The sequence below is a fragment of the Anas platyrhynchos genome, chromosome 1, assembly GCF_047663525.1.
Source record: "Anas platyrhynchos isolate ZD024472 breed Pekin duck chromosome 1, IASCAAS_PekinDuck_T2T, whole genome shotgun sequence".
Classification (NCBI taxonomy): domain Eukaryota; kingdom Metazoa; phylum Chordata; class Aves; order Anseriformes; family Anatidae; genus Anas; species Anas platyrhynchos.
Window position 1 is genome coordinate 178,217,224 of NC_092587.1, and position 21,288 is coordinate 178,238,511.

At 40.8% G+C, this 21,288-nt stretch overlaps 1 protein-coding gene across 6 annotated transcripts in view; it reads right to left on the minus strand.

The window, feature by feature from the left end:
- Window positions 1–616: 616 nt before the first annotated feature.
- The window catches only part of LOC101793224 (RCC1 and BTB domain-containing protein 2), a 32,360-nt gene continuing 11,688 nt past the window's right edge, over window positions 617–21,288 (minus strand). For all 6 annotated transcript variants that reach the window (XM_027471601.3, XM_027471585.3, XM_027471614.3 and 3 more), the window contains 11 exons: window positions 20,987–21,145; window positions 20,394–20,544; window positions 18,200–18,366; window positions 17,377–17,535; window positions 15,745–15,852; window positions 15,089–15,231; window positions 11,356–11,546; window positions 9,141–9,267; window positions 8,415–8,551; window positions 7,859–7,989; window positions 617–4,321 (listed from right to left, as the gene is read on the minus strand). In XM_027471601.3, coding sequence (XP_027327402.2) covers window positions 4,181–4,321; window positions 7,859–7,989; window positions 8,415–8,551; window positions 9,141–9,267; window positions 11,356–11,546; window positions 15,089–15,231; window positions 15,745–15,852; window positions 17,377–17,535; window positions 18,200–18,366; window positions 20,394–20,544; window positions 20,987–21,145 — 1,614 coding nt within the window. In that variant the 3' untranslated portion in view covers window positions 617–4,180. The remainder of the gene's footprint in view (window positions 4,322–7,858; window positions 7,990–8,414; window positions 8,552–9,140; window positions 9,268–11,355; window positions 11,547–15,088; window positions 15,232–15,744; window positions 15,853–17,376; window positions 17,536–18,199; window positions 18,367–20,393; window positions 20,545–20,986; window positions 21,146–21,288) is intronic.

A 21,288-nucleotide genomic window follows, 5' to 3' on the forward strand; every position in this document is an offset into this window, starting at 1 on the left:
CAAAACAGGAGCGTGAGCTGTCATCGCTTCCTCAGCCAGGTGTCCAGCTGCAGGCACTTCAGCCGTGCACGCTTCCTGTCTTTGCCTTACCAGAGTGGATGGGTGCCGGTGAGTCAGAGCTCTGGGGGGCTATTTACAGAACTGACACGCATGACATAATGCCGAGAGCACACAAGTGCACTTGCAAACTTGCCAGTCTCTAAAAACATCTTCTTGTGCAGATACACACGCAGAAAGGCATATTCCAACTAGCAGCTTCTTAGCAGATTTTGAAATCTGCTTCAGAAGCAATTCTTGGTGGTCTGAAGCAGTTTTATTAATCATTTAATCACTAGGGCATTAATTTGAAAGGTGGAAACTGCTGCAGATTCTCCAGCCCTCTTGCTTTGCAGGCTCAGTTTTCATTCTGCTTACCCTTGCTTTATCTGGTGGCAGTTATTTTCCTTAAAAACACAAATGGTCTTCCAATTTAATCTCCCTCTGAAATAGCATCTTTGTTTTATTTCTTCTTTTCCCACGTTACTAACTACGTAGCCACCTCAGCTTATAAATCTGAGCAAACGTTATGTCAGACTTTCTTCTCTTCTGATGAAAAGAAAGAAAAAAATCCCACTCGCACTTTTAAATACTATGACATTTTTATTAATGGTCTGTTAAAACCAGGCAAGTTTATTAAGAAACAAGTAATCAAAACATCTTTTTATGTTCAGGCTGTGAACTTTCTACATCATTAGGTGGTACCCAGCGAGTCCTGTCTCTACGGAGTAATTAAATGCTTTGTTTTACAAGGAAAGCACATGGAAATTACTCAGATAACATAAAAACAGCACTTTACAGAGTTACCAGGTATAACAGAACTACTAAATGGCATCGCAGTGCTAACTCTTTAATTTCAGTAATGTAACTTTTAAGCGATCCTATTCCTGTCCTATCTTCTCTTCCCAATTCCACTTGATTCAGAAAGTGATCCACCTGCGTTTCCCTTTCTGAGCAGTTGAAGATCTCTCTTAGTTTCAACCCCAGGCACGTTTTATGCAGGACCACATTTTCACATAACAAATACCTTTTTTTGTTTGTGGTGTCCCATAAAAAGACCTAGACCCACCCCTTTATTAAGTACTTAACCTCCAAGATCCACAATGTATGTCTTTTGCAGACAATCGTACAATGGTAAAATGCATCCTTAATTTCTTCTAAAGCATCCCATGATTGGCTTTCAAGCACATTTATGCACAAGCGTCCAAATTTAACCACTTAAGCCAGTTTGTTTCTTTAAACACTGACCTGTAAGTGCCAAGGAAAGTGCATGCAAATGAGGGTTAACAAATAAATAAATAAACGTCTCTATGAATAAAGTACTGTCACATCCAGGTCAAATGATACACACTGCCTGAATAAAAGCCAACGCGGACACAGGAGATCTTTAGGATCACCTTCTCTCAGTCCGGAGATGCTTCCTCTCAAAATTACAGGCTTTGGCAGCTGTTCTGAAACTACAGCTAAGCTTTAATGTGTACGGGACGTGGAAAATGATGAGCAGGAGGAAAATGAATTGGGAAAAAAACAAACAAACAACACAAGAACAACCAAAGGCACGATTGGTCCGATTAAGCTAAAAAAATGCATCGCTGAGGAAACACCACTTTGACTGCAGTAGTTTCTGTCTGGGCCTCTCAGGATGTTGAACACTGAGTTATGAGCCTGAGCCAGCACAGGGGAGTGGTGGTGCTAACTCTGGAGAGTGGGATCCCCGGGGAGCCAGGCTCTTCGTTGAGCAGAGAATGGCTTCGATCAGGTGTTGAATAATAAATAAATAAAATGGAGAGTTCATTTTGCCAGTTTGGGCTCATGAAGTAAAACAACGGGACTATTTGGAGAGACTTTTATCGTACATTTTTTGAACTCATCATTTCGTAACTACCCAGGCGGGTCTCGGGCCCTGGGGTGAGGGGGGACAAAGGCTTCACCCCGTCCATTCCTGACTCAGCCAAAATGTTTGGAATTCCCCAGCCTCAGCTCATGTGGCATTGCCTTGTATCTGTGCTCTTGATATCAGTAATGCTGGGCAAAGATGTTTTAACCAAAACCCACGAGGTTTGCAGTAAACTTGTGCCCCGATCTGAATGTTATTTTATCTGTGTGCCTGCATCAAGTGCCCTTCAACACACAATTATCGAAACAGATCTACCCCCCCCAGAGGGAAGCTGTGGTTTTGATGAAACTGCATTATGTACTGCAAAGTTTTGCCCAGTTCGGTTTGAATATAAAATAGCGACAGAGCTGCTGAAGGATGCAGTTATGCTGCTGGACAAAGCTGTATGATCAAGGGACAGGGAAAAAAAGAGTGGTAGCAGTAGATAATCCAGTATCTTTCTAGTGATGGTTTGAAAACGGAAGTGATTTTTGTTTGTTAACCAGAGCATTTTTCCAAATTAATTTGCTTACAGCCCTCTTCCTATGTAAATTTTGCTGACTGCACGCCTCACCCATCCAATCACATCCCCAGAGCCTGATGTGAAAAGGGGAACTACTCGCTCCTCTGCCTCTTCTCTCCAGACTTGCTGCTCCTCTTCCTCCTCCTCAAGGAATACAATTGCTTGAGAAATAATAACCTGACATAATGAAGGACAGCAGAAATGATGAAATGAAGCTGAGCTCAGTTAAGGGAATTAAATGTGGTTCTTGGAAACCACACATGAGGATAAGAGTAAGTCAGCAAAGGAGGTTGTGTGAGAGCAAGGTCTGAGTGAAGGTTGCACAACATCTATCAGTGCACTGAGCCTAGACAGCCAGCTGCTGGCCTGCTGCATTTGTAAGATGCCACAAAAGGCCCTTAAAGCCACTTCACACGGTCTTTTAAGAGAAATAATTCCTCAAGAGTTAATTTACAGTTGCCTGTTAAACAATTGTAACTGCTTCATGAGCTCAGCATCTTCTGTAAAGGGGCAGCCCTGTTCTGCGTAACACGAAGTGGGATTTCATCTTTGCTCACTGCAGGCAGCGAGGAATCAGGTGCCTGCTCCATGTGAGCCATCCCGTCACCATCACAGGTCAGTGATACGAGAGGCACGTCCAGAGGGCAACGCCTCTCACCTAAAACAGCATGTAATGCAGCAGCGTGGTCACCCCGAGAGACCAGTGGAGAACCTACGACAACGTATTTGGACAAAGTGTCCCAGTCAGAAAATAGCCTGAGTCTCGCTTCCATGATTTCATCGTAAGACTAATTTTTTTTTCACTTTATAATTATCTTCTTTCTTTCTCCACTTTTCGTAAAATGATCTGTCTGGAGACAGGCACTAAGACAAGAATAAACAAACAAACCTCAAGTGGAACTTCCCTTTCCTGGAGATTTCATTTGGGTTTCTTTTTCTTAGTAACGAGCAAGCAGATGTTTTTCAGAGTGCTCAGAAACACTCCGAAATCAGTAATTTGTGTCCAGACTGATACTACTGAATGTTCACTGCCCCACTGGGCTGCCAGGGAACGTGCTTGGTGTAAAGGGGAGGAAGGGTTTTGTCATTGTCTAGAACAATGGGCATAACTACCAGGAACTATATCCTGTGACATCCAGCTGAAGCTCTTCATGGTTTAAGTATTTACACTCTAAAAGAACGTGTAGCGAGACAAAAGCCAATCTAAAAAAATCTCAAAAATCAATCTCAAAAAAACAATCTAAAGCCTCTCCGCTCAACAAAATGGATGTTACTTTGTCACATATTTGGAAAAGCAAGTTTGTATCTTCACTGGATGATAAACCAGGCACAAAGAAGCCCACTATGGCATAATAACTTAGTTTGGTGATAGAAGTACACTAGAGAAGTTTTAGCAGCAAACGTGTCACTGCCCCTTAAAATCCAGATACAAAAAACAAAAGGCAAATAATCAAAATAGGCGAGATAATGACAGCTTAGTTTGCTTACACGGGCAAAGGAAGTTACTGTATTAGATTTTGCTGTCGAATTCTGGCTGTTGCCAGTGAACTCTCCCTATACATCTCTGCTGGAAGGCAGCTTTCCACAAGCTGTACGTTAGCAGACTTCGAGACACTTCCAAAGCTGGTGGACACCAAGTCTTTGTTTCCACACCTCTGCACATTCTGACCATGGGTAAGTTCTCCAAGGAGAAGTGTTTCCAGGAGGGAAGAGGATGTGCTCTTCAGCTCGGTGGTGCTCGGGTCTCAGTTTCGGAATGCTCCCACTCTGCTTGCTTTGCTAATGAAGTTCTTCAGGAGATCATGGTCCATTTCTGCAAAGCCTTGCGTTTGTGTAACAACAGTCAAATGATTTATGCAAAATCTGAAGCAAAATTCTTCCAAGTCCTAGGAACAGATTGAGTTCATTTGTAATTTGAACAATCGACAGCAACATTATCATCATTATTTTCCTGTTTCAAATCCATAATTTAATTAGCAGACAATGTACCAGGTTTCTCACATTACCAATCCCTTTTGTTGATCAGCTTCATTAGGTCATAAATGATAGGATGAAATTTGTCAATATAAACTATTCAATAACCCCCTCTGAAAAAAATAAACACAAAAACCAAGAGCAGCCACCTAAATTGACTCTAGGACTCTGTCATAGTTACTGAGCTCATTAGAAAGGGTTATTAGTAAATGACACCATCAGCTTTCCCTGCATACATCTAGAGCATCAGTGACTCCTTCCTGCACTGAATTCAGTGGTGGTCCTGTGAAAACCAACAGATATCCTAGTCTTTCTGAAAATAAAAGCAAAAAAGTGATATAACAGAGAAAGCGTTTAGGAATTGAGATCCCTAGATAGCTGTTGCTCACTGAACACAACTATATATTAGGATCTGTGTGCCTTTTGTGGTCAGCTTTGGAGTTTTACGTCCCCCTCCAGGTACTGGGATTCCCAGACAGCAGAAATGTTCTGTCTTACCACGGTCCTGCTGTAGAAAGACGTTCAGATATTCAGGACAAGATGGGTACGAGCCATTAAGCCATAGGACCGTGGTTTTACTCCTCAAATTTTGTCCACTCGGACTGCTCACAACAGTGACAATCCTTCTCTCCACCTACTGGGTCAGTTGGTTACCTGAGGAAACCTCAGCTGGTAACAACTTGCTGCTGAAGGAAAATGAATCACCTTCTGCAGCAAGCACAGCTGGGAACAGCCGCAAGGCAAACCTAAATGGTGGTATAATCCATGAGCTATAAACTCGTGGAAGTTAAGAGCAAAAAGAGGGCTTTTAATCCACGCCAATTTTATTCTATGTAATCTACACAAACTTTGCAGCTTGTACAAAGAAATGTAGCAGAGCACTGGTGCATTTCCCTTGGAAACCTTTTCCTTAGACTGAAACTTCAAGTCTGGGCCTTTTCCAAGACGTAACTAAAGCTTTGACAGAGGACACAGCAAGAAAAGGGGTGAGAAAAGAAGAAAAAGTGTAAAACATAGAAGACCAAAGTCACTGACAGCTCCGAATTCAGTACCCTTCTGGAGTGCTGCTGCCATTATCTGGGTAATCAGCTGTTACTTTACAGTCAGTGTGCAAACTTCCACATTAAAATAAAGTGAACAGCAGCTGCATTTCTGGTACTGGTTGAAGAAGGTGACCACGATATCAGAGAATTCTAGTGAATTATTTCTCAATTTCAAGAAATGCTATCTTTCTAACTAATTCTGTTATATCGAAGATGATCAACCTAAAATTTTCCACATTGTGCATTAGAAATAAACCTAAAATATTTTGTAGCAGATGACCTTTGTACTTCCTGAGGATAGAATAAAATATTATCAAGAATTTTTAATCCTACCAGACGCGTACAATAGCCAAGCAAGTCTTCAGTTAATGTTCTTGCTGACGGCAGATAAGCACAGCACTGTAATCTGTCACTTGCAGTGTTCACACTGATGACCAAAAAAAAAAAAACCACACCCAAAATCAAAAACCCCAAGCCCACAAAAAGGACTAATTCTCCCTTTCCAAACATCCAAGCTATCAGGCCCTTTTTTATAATCCTTCTTTGGACGGTTTGTGACTGAAGTGCCAACACACTGCAGACGGTTCTCAAACCCATGTTGACTATATAAGTCCCCTGACTTACTTCACAACGCCCTAGAGAGAGGTTATTCCCTACAAAGAAGGCTGTACAGCACTTCTCTGAAGCAGTTCTCCTCTATCCCTTTCTGAGACGTGGATGTAGGGAGGAGGACAGCCACCTACTCCTGTACCTGCTGCGCGAGGGGCGGGTAAACCAATTCACTGGCTGATGACTGTGTTAAAATATCACACATGTTTTAAAACAATACAGTATGCAGAATAAAACACTGAATCACAGGAGGAAGAGGAGGATAGCATATAGATAGTCATCTGGCCAATGTCATTTATTGTTTTGCTGACAAAACTCTAGTACTTTGTCCAGGCTAGTTTCACTACTTCCCAGTAAACCTAAATACATTTGCAATTACTCCACCTGACACAGGTCAACTAAAGCTACTTCAATTTTTGAGGTGTTCCAAACTGGTGAGAAGTTTCTAGGAAGAGAAACTCCAGAATAAACTTGTACTGAGAATTTCTGCTCTTAGGAGAATGAAATCACTCAGTCCTCCTCTCCTCTCCAGCTTCTCCCGTTACTCGGGGCTTCTACCTCCACATCACGTCGAAACCACAATTCCTCTCTTTTTGCCTCAGTTGTTCATGCCTTCCAGTACTGATTATTAGTCTTGATGCTTTGGTTAAGTCTGACTTCATCTCTCTACCAGCAACTGTTAATCTCATCATCCACTAACCTGATGTTATCCCCTTTTCGTTTACAAAACTCACTGTAAACTTCCAGCCTCCTCTTTGCAAGCCCGACATGGATTTATCTCATTTACTAATGCCATACAGCACAGGTTACTGCAACATTTCTAACTCAGTTTTTGTTTCAGTTCCTTCTCTCTACTTGCTTCCTATGCCTCGAACCATCTCTCAATGCATCTTATTTTAAGCATCTGCATCTCACAACCACGTAAAAGCAAAAGGAAAATGTATAATTCAAAAAATAATGTTACCAACTATGTATTTTGGCTCTTCTGAAAGGTCAAATTCTCTGTTTGGCTATCTTAGTTTATTGCTGTACAGCAGAAGAAACCTTGAACAGAAAGATCAGGACTGCTCCACAGCCAACTAAACTGCTCAGGTTTTAACAATTGCTTTAAGTCTAAAATAGACACGTGGATTTCTTGACTAACAAAACCCACCACATCATCATTTCCACGGTCAGCATAGCATTAAGAAGCTGAGAAAAGCAAAACATCTTTCAAAATATTTGTCTGTTTGGAAATAAAGTGCTGGCAGTACTGCTGATGACAGGTTGAGTGCCAGTGAAACATTCCAGAGCCAAGGGCAGACCAGAGGACAGGATACGGAGAGGAGTTAACAGTGGGTAATTTGTGGCATGACAGCACAATTCTCTGTAAGTAACGCAGTGAAAAATGGGTTTTTGATACAAGCACAAGCATAAACAGGGAAGGACTTCACAGGTAAATTGTCCCACTGTTTGTACAGGGTGGTGCCAGGATGACTGTACCAGCTACAAACAGACAAAACGAGCAGGTGGAGAACGCAAAGGTGGAGAAGTGAAAAATGTGCTCGCCACGCAGTGCTGCACGAGCAGGCAGCAAGCAGGTTAAGGATCCTGACTCACAGGTGCAAATCAACAGGTCAGGAAGGTATCGCTGGTAGCTGCAGTTTTTATAGGTTAAATAAAGCAAAACACGTCTGGGAAGTCAGAACGGGCAATTGCAAGTAATCGTGACTCATACATTAAATGCAGTTAGGTTTATATTGTAACAGTTTCATTTCTGAGAAAGGAACTGTTTGCCTGAAGAGAAGTTCCCCCTACCTGAGCTTCATACTTGACAGCGGCAGACAGAAGAGCAATCGCGTTCTCTTCACAAATGCCTTGTTTGATTGTTTGCTGGCAGAGCTTTTTCAATCGGTTTTCTCTATAGAGTGTTGCCAAATCTAGCAGTCCTGCGAAAAGTCATACATCTTTAGCTATCCTGGTGCAAAAAAATATACATTTCTATTCAAATTAATCAATTACTTTATAGTTTTAAGCTCAATTGATCAGACTTATTCTATTTTGCCCCCTGGTGATCATGTGCCTTTTTAAAGGTCTTTGAATGACATATCTAAAAGGGACACTTGTAAGAACAAGACAGTTTTTCAGATCAGAAGCAATGAATTCTTTCTGAATGTTAGCTTTGGATCTTATTCCTTCCCCCCACTCATTCTCCTTGAGCATGTCTCCAGCTGCTCCTTCCTGTCACTTGCCTAACAGAAGATGGAAATGCTAGAAAAACAAAAATTAACAAGCCCTGCTTTCCTCATCCTGTTAGGAGGCACAAATCAACTTCTCAGAAACAGTAACCCTGAGTTCCATTTATGGCCAATACCTATTGCATCTTCAGGAGGGAGCCTAATACTGTCTGTATACAGGTATTCCAGGAAGGCTCGGTAAACGGGATAAGAAAATTCACTCATTTCTATAATTTCATCATCATTATTCAGTATGGATCGAAAATGTTCACACCTACAAAACAAGAACAACAATTGTTACTGTAAAGAGTTAAGATGAACGGCAGTAAAATGTTGGTAAACAAACAAACAAAAAGCAGTCAAAACAGACCAAGTACACAACCATAGACTTTAGCTATATTTCTTGGTTTGAATATGTTAATTTACAGCTTTCTACATAATTCAGGATTTTTTTTTTAATTTGTTGTTATTATTTTATAGCAGGCTCCCTTTCTATTTATAATATCTTTAGGGATGTTCCATGTATTTCTGAAGTCCTTTTCTTAAAGTTGTATATGAACTATTAATTTGATTACCTGGCTTGTAACAGGTAAAGTTTAAATTACATTAGACAATTCTCACATTTCAACCTGCCTTCTCCAACATGATCTAGTGAGGAGGGAAAAGAAGTTGTCAGTACTTTAGATACGACTCTTTCATCCCATATGCCACTTTATTTCCGAATGTTACACATCAGAATATGCTTTTCTTTTAAAGCAAAAGGGAGTTTGTACAAAGTCAAGATTTTCAAGCAGTAATTACTCAGCACAGTGGACTTAACTACATTGTTTAGTTTGTGGTAAAGTATACAGTTTGTGCCTTACCTAATTTTGAGAAGAACTTTATGGACGTGGATGTATTTTCCATCCACTAGAAACTTCAGGTCTGCAGTTTCAGGGTTGTCAAATTCCTTCTTCAGTGACTGGGCTACTGTTAGATGGTCGTCAGGCTCTATGACAAAAAGGGTAATTGATAGTGAGTGGTAATACTGATATCACTCATGATAACATCCTGTGGATCTGTCAGCAATTAACATTCTTAATAGAACTTTTCTGTGAGGCTAGTAAAAACTAACCAAACATAAAAACATACTCAGTATAAACATCTAGGAAAGCAAATAAGGGGCAGCTTTCAGTCCTTACTGGTTTCCTGTTCCAAACAAGTATGCTTCAGACACAAAAAGCACGTCCCACTCCTCTACCTCATCTGTACAAGGCCAGAAAAAAATAATTTAATAGTCTCAGAAGTTTAACACTGTGTCTGATAGCAAATGCTATCAGTTGTTACTGGCTAAATTATTCCAAATAAAGGGTGTTGCTTATTATAAGATGCCCCAAAAGTCAATAAAGCTCAGAGTAAGATTATCTGAAATAGTCACATGAGGAGACATTATCTAAAAGCAGAAGAGAACCAGATATGAAACTGTCCAGTACAATACCCTTAAAGGTAAACACCAGCAGTTACCAGCCTATTCAGTGTTCTCCCTTGAGTTATGGTATTAGGAAAAATTCTTTGTATCCCTGTCTCTATATTCCTGTGTGCCTCATATGTATGTACATCCCACTGTGCATATGACACTTGCATTATAAAGTTAACAGGCAGCCTTGAAAACTGTCTCCACAGAAAGGACAATAATTACAAAAGTGCTTTGGATTACAGATGAAAGGATGAGGGAAAAAAAAGCAAGGAAACTGCAGTAAAAATCCTTCTAAGATTATCATACTGCAAAACTACTGTTACTTCTTTTGTGTGATGTGGTTTCAGACCTCTGCTACCGAGTACAGGGATTTTAACAACCCAGGCAAAGCTGAAGCTCTGCTGTAACAGTTTGAAGGATTCTGCAATGTGCAGAGGTGAAGCCAATTTTCAAATCCAAATGCACCAGAGATCCTTTTATTTAGAGCTTAAAACTGACAAACGTGTTTACATGAATCAGCCGCCTCGTTACCTGGGATTTTAGTGCGGTAATACAAGATTTACATCTAATTAGCATTAGACCAACACTAAGAATATTTATAATATCCACAGGAATTGGGCATATTTATTACAGTTCAGATCAAGCCACCCAAGAAAGCTCAAATGCTTCAACCTAGAGCAAATGGGGGTCTTTGGACTATGCCCCAAAACATGAATTTGGGGGAAGACATCTCCTCAGGGCAGGATTCTCCACTGAATCCCCTAGTCTGTCAAAGATGAAATGTGACTGCTAGTATCAACGTTTCCTCCAACGTTGGAATTGAATTTGTAGCTGAAGAGTGAACTTTAAGAATTTTCATGAAGAAATTCCTCCCTTGGAGGGTGGTGAGGCCCTGGCACAGGCTGCCCAGAGAGGCTGTGGCTGCCCCATCCCTGGAGGTGCTCAAGGCCAGGCTGGATGGGGCTTTGGGCAACCTGGGCTGGTGGGAGGTGTCCCTGCCTACGGAAAGGGGCTTGGAACTAGGTGGTCTTTAAGGTCCTTTCCAAGATGAAGGTCCATTCTATGATTCTGTGATCTTCAAGTTAATCAAATATCTGAGATCCAGTAACTTGCCTCTTCAGAAGCTCAGGTAATGATCACTTGTGATGTGCCTGGGTTTCTAAGTGCCTGGGACCAATTCTGAATGTGGGAATTTGACTCCCCCCTTCTTAGTGGTCTACTTAAAAGACATCAAAGAAAGTTTCATGGCTCCTAATGACTGCATGGCTCCCTCATTTCTTCAAATTCAAACTCAGCTTCTCCACCCATGGCCATTGTATAGTAACACTGAATAGTTGCACAAGAAATACAGCATGTACCAGCTATTCAGACTGCCATCCCAACAATAAACACACACAAAATACACAAAAACATTGCATTTCCCATAGAAATAAATCACATTGATAAAACAGACAATCATTTAGCACTATCAAGCTTTACCCATTTTTATAATTCCATCAATTTGTAATTCCCAGTATATTTTTTTGCAATAAACTAAGCTTAGGCTTCAAATACGTGCAAGCCTGTTTTATGGAGGAAAGATTTTATTCAGAAAACGTTGAAACAAAAATATTGAAGCTCACCTACTGACAGGAGACGCCACATAACGGCAGGGGTAGCAAAGCAAGCAAACACATCGTCAGTGCAGGCAAAGTGAGTGAGGTGGGGAAGGACCACAGACTGGCCGCGGCACTGGCCCCACATGTACACCTGGCCACTCTGGGTCTTGGCAGCCGAAGTGTGAGCAGAGTGGCAGGCTGCGATCTCTATAATTCTGAATTCACAGGCAGAAAAAGAACAAAAGCAAAGTCACCGTCACAAGAAGAAAACGCAGTGAAAAAGCTCCCCACCTCCTGCATGGCCCTGGCACAAACCCTCTCTGCAAGCACACATGCACTTCAGGTTGCAAGAACGTTTTCCTAACATACGTGGCAAAGTTAAAACAGCCCTCAATGTTCCTTCAAATAGTGTGCACTCAAAGTTTCCTGGTGAAAATGCCTCGTGGGTGTAAGGAGCTGGTGTTACGGCAGAGCACCAGGCTGCAGCACGCACTCTGCTCCCTCAAACAAAGCCACGAGGAGTTCCCAGCCTCTGCGTGCCTTCAGTGGTGCTGCACAGTGGGGTGAGCTGCTGCATTAAGCTGTGGAGATGAGGTACTGGAGAAGATGAAGGAGAAAATGAGGTGTTGCCAATAAGGAAAAAAAAAAAGGTAGGTCTAGGTAAGATTTTTGTACTTTGAGTCATCATAGAAAGTTAATGAGAGCAAATCTTGCAAATCTTTTCTGCTTGTTTACAGGTAATGGTCATAAACTGACAATCTAAACAGATTTATTTTAATTAAAATACTGTAGTGTCATTACTCATACGATTATTATTACTCACACATAACAGACTTTCATTCTGAAAATGACAAATTCAAACCAAACAGCGCACTAAAAGCTGTTTCTAAATGTGTTCTAGTTATGGTAGGCTATCTCAGTGATCCTAAAGTTGATTTAGGATTTCCTCACTCCCACTGTGTACAGCATTACACAATCTGCTGTTTTGCAGCGTGAACTACAGCTTATTTACTTGTTTTCCCAGCTGCCTGGGGAAAATAGCTGGGAAACAACTTGTTTAAAGCTGCATGTACAAATCTTGCAGGCTTTAGTGAGGTAATACTCTCACTGACACCAGGAATGCACATTCTGGCCAACAAAAGGGGAAAAGGCAATGCACAGTATTAAAATGTGCTAACATTTCAGCTGCAATCAAAGTGTCTGGAAAAAAAAATCAAGTTACTTTTTAACACAAATGCAAAGAAATAGCAATGTTCGAAAGCAGGCCGTGTCTCAGCACCAGGGAGGAGTTCCATCTTCCTTGCAGTAACAGACACAGGCACGTGGAGGAAGAGATGTGATGATTTTCTTATTATTCACAACAGGAGACCACAATCACCACTCAGTAGCATGGAATAGATTCATCTCTCAGCCCACACAAATACACAGCTCTGAATTAGCACTAGAAATAACTGCACCGCTACCCATCAAGGACTACAGTGAAGTATTCAATTTGTAAAAATCTAAGGTTAATTTTCAGGCAATGATACCGAGAAAGAACATAGCTCTTTCTCTCTCCCCTGGGTGATGAGCTGGATTTATTAGCAGCTCTAACACGAATTGCAGATGTCCACTCTTCACCTTTTCTGTGTGTATTCTTTGTCAAATGTAGCATGGTAAAACGCAATTTATATTCCGAGGCGTTAAAGCTTTTATTGTTGGCCTCAAACAATGGAACTACACCAGCAAAGAGAAACTGCAATTAAGACCTACGAAGTGCAGTGCGAGCTGAAGCAGAAAATGGCACATTCCGGCTCAGAACATTCAGTTTCTTTCTCAAAGATGGCTATGGGGTGGGTTCAGGCACTTTCAGTGCAAATGCAGATGAATCCATTAAAGAGGTTAAGATTGGAGGCAGTGAGCACACCCTGGCTGAGTTTGTGATCTCGAGGAACCTGGGCCTGGCAAAGAGCAAAGTCAGGACCCCGAACTTCCAAAGAGCAGAATTCCAGCTGTTTAAAGACCTAGGGGATGGGATCCCCTGGAACACTGCCCTTAGGGACAGAGGAACTGACCAGAGATGTCAACTCTTCAAGGATGCTCTTCTTACAGGACAAGAACTCTTCATCCCCCACGTAAGAAATCAAGCAGGGAAGGCAGGAAAACTATGGTTGAGCAAGGCCCTGCTGGTCAGACTGAGGTGCAAGAGGGAAATGCACAGGCAGGGGAAGCAGGGACATGTGGCCTGGGAAGAGCACAGGGATGGTGTCCGGGTGTGCAGGGATGGGGGCAGGAAAGCCAAGGCACAGCTGGAACTGAGCTTGGTGAGGGATTCAAAGAACGACAAGGGATTCTCTTGGTCCGCTGTCCAGAAAAAAAAGGTCAAGGAGAGTTGTGTCCCCTCTGATGACAGGGGAGAACTGGTTACAGCAGACACGGAGAAGGCTGAGGTACTCAGCAACTTCTCGGCCTCAATCTTTGCTGTCAGGCTTCCCATGTCTCTCGAGTACCTGAACCTCTGGGTGAGGTTTTGCTGGGGCAACAAAGTGCAAGCAAAGGGCAGGTTTGAGACCACCTGATGGAAATGAACAGGTACAAGTCTGTAGGGCCTGATGCTGTGCATCCCAGGGTCCTGAGGGAATGGGCTGATGGAGCTGCCAAGCCTCTCTCCATCCTATTTGAAAAGTTCTGGCAGTCAGGTGACTGGAAAAAGGGAAACATCACTCTCAGTTTTAAAAAGGTTGGAAAGGAAGATGCAGGGAAATACAGAGCAGTGAGCCTCACCTCTGCGCCTGGGAAGATCACAGAACAGGGGCAGGCTGGGGAAGTGGCCCCACATGAACCCAACGAGGCTCAGCAAGGCCAAATGCAGGTGCTGCACCTGGGTTGGGGCAGTCCCAGCCATGAGCACAGCCTGGGAGAAGAGCTCACAGGGAGCAGCCCTGAGGAGAGGGATTTGGGGCTGTGGTGGCCAAAAAGCTGGACAGCAGCCAGCAGTGTGTGCCTGCAGCCCAGCAGGCCAACTGCGTCCTGGGCTGCACCCCCAGAGGGGTGGGCAGCAGGGCAGGGAGGGGATTGTGCCCCTCTGCTCTGCCCTCCTGAGGCCCCACCTGGAGTGCTGCGTCCAGGGAGGGTGTGGGGCTGGGAGAGCGGGGCCAGAGAAGGGCCATGAGGGTGGGCAGGGGCTGGAGCACCTCTCCTGGGAAGGCTGAGGGGGCTGGGGGTGTGCGGCCTGGGGAACAGAAGGCCCTGGGAGACCTCACAGAAGCCTTTCAATACTCAAAGGGGGCTTATAAAAAAGATGGAGAGCAACACTTTGCTCGATCAGATAATGACAGGACAAGGGGAAATGGTTTTAAACTAAAAGAAGGGAGATTTTAGATGTTAGGAGGAAATTCTTCCCTCAGAGGGTGGTGAGGCCCTGGCACAGGCTGCCCAGAGAAGCTGTGGCTGCCCCATCCCTGGAGGTGCTCAAGGCCAGGCTGGATGGGGCTTTGGGCAACCTGGGCTGGTGGGAGGTGTCCCTGCCATGGCAGGGGGGTGGAATTAGGTGATCTTTAAGGTCCCTTCCAACCCAAGCCATTCTATGAAAATCAAACTTCAATGCATTGCATTTGTATGTCAGACAAGCTTCCAATCCGTTCACATTCAGCAAAAGAACTATTGTAAAAAATGATAGTCTGTTTCTTAAAAAAATAAGTTTAAAAATGACATAACTTTCCGTAGCTCTTCTGAACATATGCCAACTGATGTCTGACTGATAGAATGTAAGTATTACCTGTCCTTATTCACAACAACTGTCGCAGGGTAGGACTGGTTACTTTTATTCCCAGTACCTAACTGGCCATATGAATTGGCTCCCCAGGCATAAACGTGACCTTCATCCGTTAGCACTAACGTATGTGCACAGCCACAGGCAACCTGTAAGAAATAATAAAATGAAAAATCTCGTTTGTATGTAATAGTAAGTTAACATAGACAGATGTGTGTTATGTTATACATTGATGTTATTGATTGTACTTCACTATAGTTAATAAAAATGATATTAAGTCTGCCAGAAGGACAAAATACTAAACTGAAGCATTTTCCCAGAGTGAAATACAGTCTAATGAAGAACGGGATAGCCTAAGAAGATCTTATTAAAAATAGCATTTATTACAAATGTCGGGAAAAAATATTTATTAGAAAGGACCAAACGTTTCTAAATTCCTAGTCCTCTTTAAGTAAAATCCTGACCTCACTGAAAACAATGGCGAAATTCCCACTGAACTCCACAGGGTCACAGTTTCTCAGAGGTTCATTTTAAGATATAAGTCTTCATTCTGATAAAATGCACTTTAAACAAAAGATCCGGGACTACATTCTTCACATGCAGAATATTAGCATTTTCTCAGTTGTTCATAAAGGGTTTGACATGGAGCATCACACACCTACCCTCTGTACACGAATGCCCTGCAAGGCTGCAATTCGGCATGGTGTTGGCTGATTACCACTGCTGCCCAGTCCAAGCTGCCCATTACCATTGTAACCCCAGACATAGACCTTAAAAACAAAAACAGGGATTTCAGTTGTTTGCTTGTACGTTATTCTTCTGAAAACAATACAACTACTTCATTGTTCCCATAATTTCTTTCAATATTTCAAGTTCCCACACCTTAGGATCTGCACTGTATATGTAGACACGTAAGTATGTGTGTATATATACACATACACACACATATATACATGAACCCTACATAAATATACAGATAACTACATACTTCTTTTATGTATTTGTCATTTCTGGTACAGAAAAACATATTTTGGATGCTTCATCAGTTAAAACTTCCAAGTGTATGCTCATCTAAAATTCTAACCCTTCATACTCATCTTTTTTAGAAGTTATGAATGTGGAAATAAGTGATTCATAGGACCATTCCCCAGCACAGAGCAAATTCAGCATGAATACTTCCCTTTTTAAAAGAGCTAATTTCTCATTCAAAAATCTTCTAACACAGAAGAAAACGTATTAAAACAAGTATAAACTGGAAAACATCACAGCAGTTTGAGTAGACCATTAATGGTTTTGCAATGAATATAAGAAGGAAAACACTGAGTACTGGTAATTTCAGTGACATATTACACTACTCTAATGCAGCCAGTAGCTACCAAGGTCTAAACTGAAATGCTTGAAGTGATGAATCTGGAGAGGAACTAGGCTGCCCTAAGTCTTCAGCTCAAATGAACTACAGCAGAAGGAACACTATATCCCCTTGATATCCTCACAACGAAGATTAAAAAGTATTAGAGGGGTTCAAGGTGTATTGAGGTGGAAAAACATACGCAATATACTTTTATTTTCTCTGTTTTTCTTTTTTTCTTGAGATAATGTGTATACATGGGCACTGAAAACTAAGAAAGTATCGACTGATTATTCTCACCTTCTTGGTATATAAGATTCTAGTTTAGACAAAATATTTTGTTTTGCTATAAAGACAGCAGTGGGATAACATTAATCAGTACTTTCTTTTTTTGTTAGAATATAGTACCACTCTAAAAATCAGTAAATCAGTTAACAAGAAATGTTAACATTAACACGAGATGTTAAATACATATACAAAGTTTTTATGATTTAATCACTACGTTTGTAAAAATCTGGCCTTCTAATTTTTATTTTTGTTTTTCCCTCAGAACTGTATTTTCAAGTAAATTTGAAGTTTAATGCCTGAATTCCTTTAGGAAAGCCAACTTCAGTAGTTGATACAAAGTAATAGTTGATAAGTGTTATGACTAACCTCATAAACCAAGAAGCCAAATATTAGTGAACAAATTTCTGTTCAACTTCTTTCTAAAAAAGAAGCTATAACCAGCACGAATAGGAAATTGTGCTTAAGTATATGAGAATATGCAACACAATTTATGACAAAGATTTTTACAAACAGTACACGCAGGTAGATTTGAGGGATTCTGGAAATAAATACTGCTTTTCCCAGTGATAGTACATTACTGAAAGGTTTAAAATGACCCAAATCCTATGGTACTACATACAATAAAGTTCAGTCATAAATTTCAATTAACATTTCCTACCTCTCCATTTTCCACCACAGCCATGGAGCACATCTGTCCACAGGCTATGTTAACTACTATTTTATTTTGTAGGCAGCTGGTAACTCTTCGAGGAATCGGTTGATTAGCTGTTGAGCCAGACCCAACCTGGCCTGAGTTGTTATAACCCCATGTGTATACCTGTCAGAAAAGGATTGTCATCAAAGAAGAGTTTATAACATGCAGTTCTAAGTATGCATTCAAGAAAGAAGTTACATGCATTAAAAATATGTTTTGAGTTTGTGTTCACGTTTTCTTTTAAGATTTAGGAAGATACATAGGTTTACAATATAATTGTTTCTATCAAAACTATGCCACTCACAGTATTTATATATTCCATTCTTTAATGTTCCACCAACCAAAGTTACGAGGCAACATGACAGTTGCAATCGTACAGAAGATTTGTTAGATTTCCAGAGCCCAGTGCAGAATGACTAACTGCACACAAATGGCATCTCAGAGTAAATGATGATAAAACTGTTTACTTCACTGGGTAAAACTCCTGACATGAACACAATTTAAATTGATGTCAGTTTTAATACTTTTAAGCATCTACGGTAAGGTATAGAATAGGAAGAAATGATGATTTCTTATTACAAGCAAATGTGGCACTGAAATCCATGTCCTGCATTCACTTCAAAGTAGATAGACTAACAGATTTTCCATTTTTGATAAACATTTTTGTTGCATCAGCACCCTGAGGACAGAAAGCACAACCAATGCTCTAGGTGCAGTATGTTTTCCAGTTTCTCATGTACTAAAATTTCATTAGGAGAAAAGAGAGATTTATTCTAGCTTTTCTCACCTCTCCATCAGATGTTAACACCATAGAATGATGAGAGCCACAAGCAACTTCAACGACTTTCTTGTTCACCAAGTTAGTGGAGACTTGACAGGGAACCAAACCATGATTTGTTGTACCATTGCCCAACTGGCTATAAGCATTATGACCCCATGTATACACTTCTCCTTCTACAATAAAAACGTAAAAAGCAGTTTCAAAATCTATTTTTCCAATGGCTACATAACATAAAATTACAAACTGAAAAGCCAAATTCAATAACATATTATACACATTTAAGTATACATATGCCCTTTTTGGCACCTAATCCCACGGACTATCCCATCTTCTCATAGTGTTTACCACAAATCCTAAAGGATAGTATCACCATAATCTTCATAAAAGAAATCAGATAGCTAAAAGAAAGGAGACAAAGCGATATAGAAGAAAGATGAAATGACAGGAGCCCCCATTTCAGGTTATATCTTTGTTACTGAGAGCCAGCCAAAATTTCTGTCTGTGTCCTGGCCCTGTGTTTCCCACTTTTGGAAAGTTCAAATAATAAGCTTTTCATCCCACTGCAATATATATGAGGAGGCTTGTAGGAAAAACAATTAGGCAATGCTGCTATTTATTATTTAAACATGCCATTCGTGTCTTGTATTTTGAGAAACATGCTAGTAAAATTAAGAATGCAAGAAATGTCTGACTGGGTTAGGCATCTAGTCTATCTAGTGCAGAATTCTGTTTCTGACTAGCAATAAGAAAAAGATACTGTTTAGGGGGAAAATGAACCTGCAGCCCATTCCCCTCATACTTCATTTAGAACCACTAGATTACAGATATTATGAGGCACAACCCTTCCAATTTACTTTCAAATATGTGTATTGGCATGTTTTTCATGAAGCTAACACCTTTTTGTACTCACATTTTTCATGCATCAGGTATCCTCTTGTTTCAATAGTGCCAGACTTAGTGAATAGTTATTCTAATTTCATCTCATCTACCATTGTCACGACCTTCTACATCTAAATTATGCTGTTAGTCCAGGAGAGCTAGATTTGACATCGAACTCCTTCAGATCTCTAAAGAGATCACCAGACGCCTTATGTTTTCACTAAGAAGGGTTCCCCCAAAACTAACAAGAGAAAACGTGCTACACTAAACCAATATTTCTCTATAATAACAGGTTGCCTCTACTGGTTTTACGTTGTCAAATACAAACAACCTTCTCCCCATTTCATTACTAAAAGAATGATATGTATTTCACAACTCTTGCATTAATGCCTAAGGGCTTTCTGACAGGCAGGTTAAAAGAAACTATGATGAGATGAATGGCAGGCAGTCACATGAATGGAGTTACAAGTAAAAGTCATCGAGGATCAGTTCTGGACCTGTTCTTGTGCAATATTTCACTTTATGATCTGGATAAGGAGTATGATGGGGTATGAGTAAATCTGCCAGCAACAAAGCTCAAAAGAAAATGCGGGTGCACATGTAAAAAGCTTCCAGAATGGGAGGCCCTGAAGAAATTCATGGGATGTAATGGTATATAAAGAATAGTTACACACAGAGAACATAATTCAGGTCACCTACCTTTAGTCATCTAATCTAAACTAGTCAACAAGATTTCTTCTCATTAATGAAGAGACACAAATACTAATATTATCAGGCAGGCTCTAAAAGAATCTCACTGAGAACACAACATTACTCATTTGTCTTCAAAAATAATGTACTTAATAGCAAACAGATCCGCAGAAGGGCTGCTAGCATGGTATATGTTTCAACAGAGTGCCAATGAGACAACAGAAAACAAAAAGCTGCAAGGCAATATAAAAGTTCTAAAGCCCATCTGGAAGTAAGTACTTGAGGGAAAAGATGCATTTTAGCTGAAGGACAATGTTGGCACAAGAACAGGAGCATTATGTAGCCACTAACACATTTTAAATACAACCAGAAGTTCCAAATTTAACTTGTGTACTAAAAAATCTTCCAGAAGTAGTAACAAGATCAAAGCAGAGCTTGAGAAACTTACAAAAAAGAACTAGCTATGAACAGAAGTAGCACATCATGTTGGCTAATGAAAGCATGTTAGACTTGATAGCCCAGACTGTGTATCCCAATTTTCTCTCTTATCCTCCCCAAACAGACCTTTCATTCCTGCTTGACTAATTAAAGCAGAACTATCCAAAAAAGCAGTATTTGTGTCATACTTTACCTTCCGTAGCAAGAACAACGTGAGGACCACTTCCATAACTCAGACAGGCTATTTTTTTGCCACACAGAGAATCTAATCTCTTTGGTTCAATAGTGCTTTGGATGTCTCCTGTTCCCAAGCACCCACTGCAGTTCATGCCAAGCACAAAAACCTGTTATAAAAGAATCACAGAATCATAATTTGAGTTGGAACAGACCACCAGAGGTCAACTAGTCCAAACCTCTTCTCAACAGAAGTCTGAATATATCAGTTTACTCAAGGCCATGTCCCAGTGAGTCCTGAACAACACCAAGGAAGAGATCTCACAAGCTCTCTAGAATTTAACAAGTCTCATGGTATTTTTTCCCTAATATTTAATTGGAATTTCCCATGCTCCAACTTGTGTTCATGCATCTCCAAGAAATGTCTAGCCCCATCTTCTCTGATCATGGTAGGAATCCAGTAATTCGCATTGCAAATGTCTTAGCAGCAATCAAAACGACCAGGTATTCAGCATGCAACTTGTCCTAGGTATACAATCACACTACTAGCTTTCTTAATAACTTGACACATGAATGACCAAGTATGTCATGTTCATGCACTTGAACAATTACCTCATCATTTTCAGTCGCATACAGCACTTCATTACCAGCGTTACCAAACACACAGGCTTGACGAATTAACTTGAGCTCTTCTTGTGAACAAAGAGAAAAAATGGGCCATTTCCCAATATCCAGCATCTTTAGAGCTGACAACAATGTTGCCTCCAAGACCTGATGTTAAAGAAAAAAGACATCAAATACCTAGACAGAGAGAAATGTATATGCCTTTGCATAGTAAAAAGGATAAATTCAGAGATACACCGCTACAAACTTTCACAACCACAAAATATTTTAATTCTAGAACAGTAATTGGA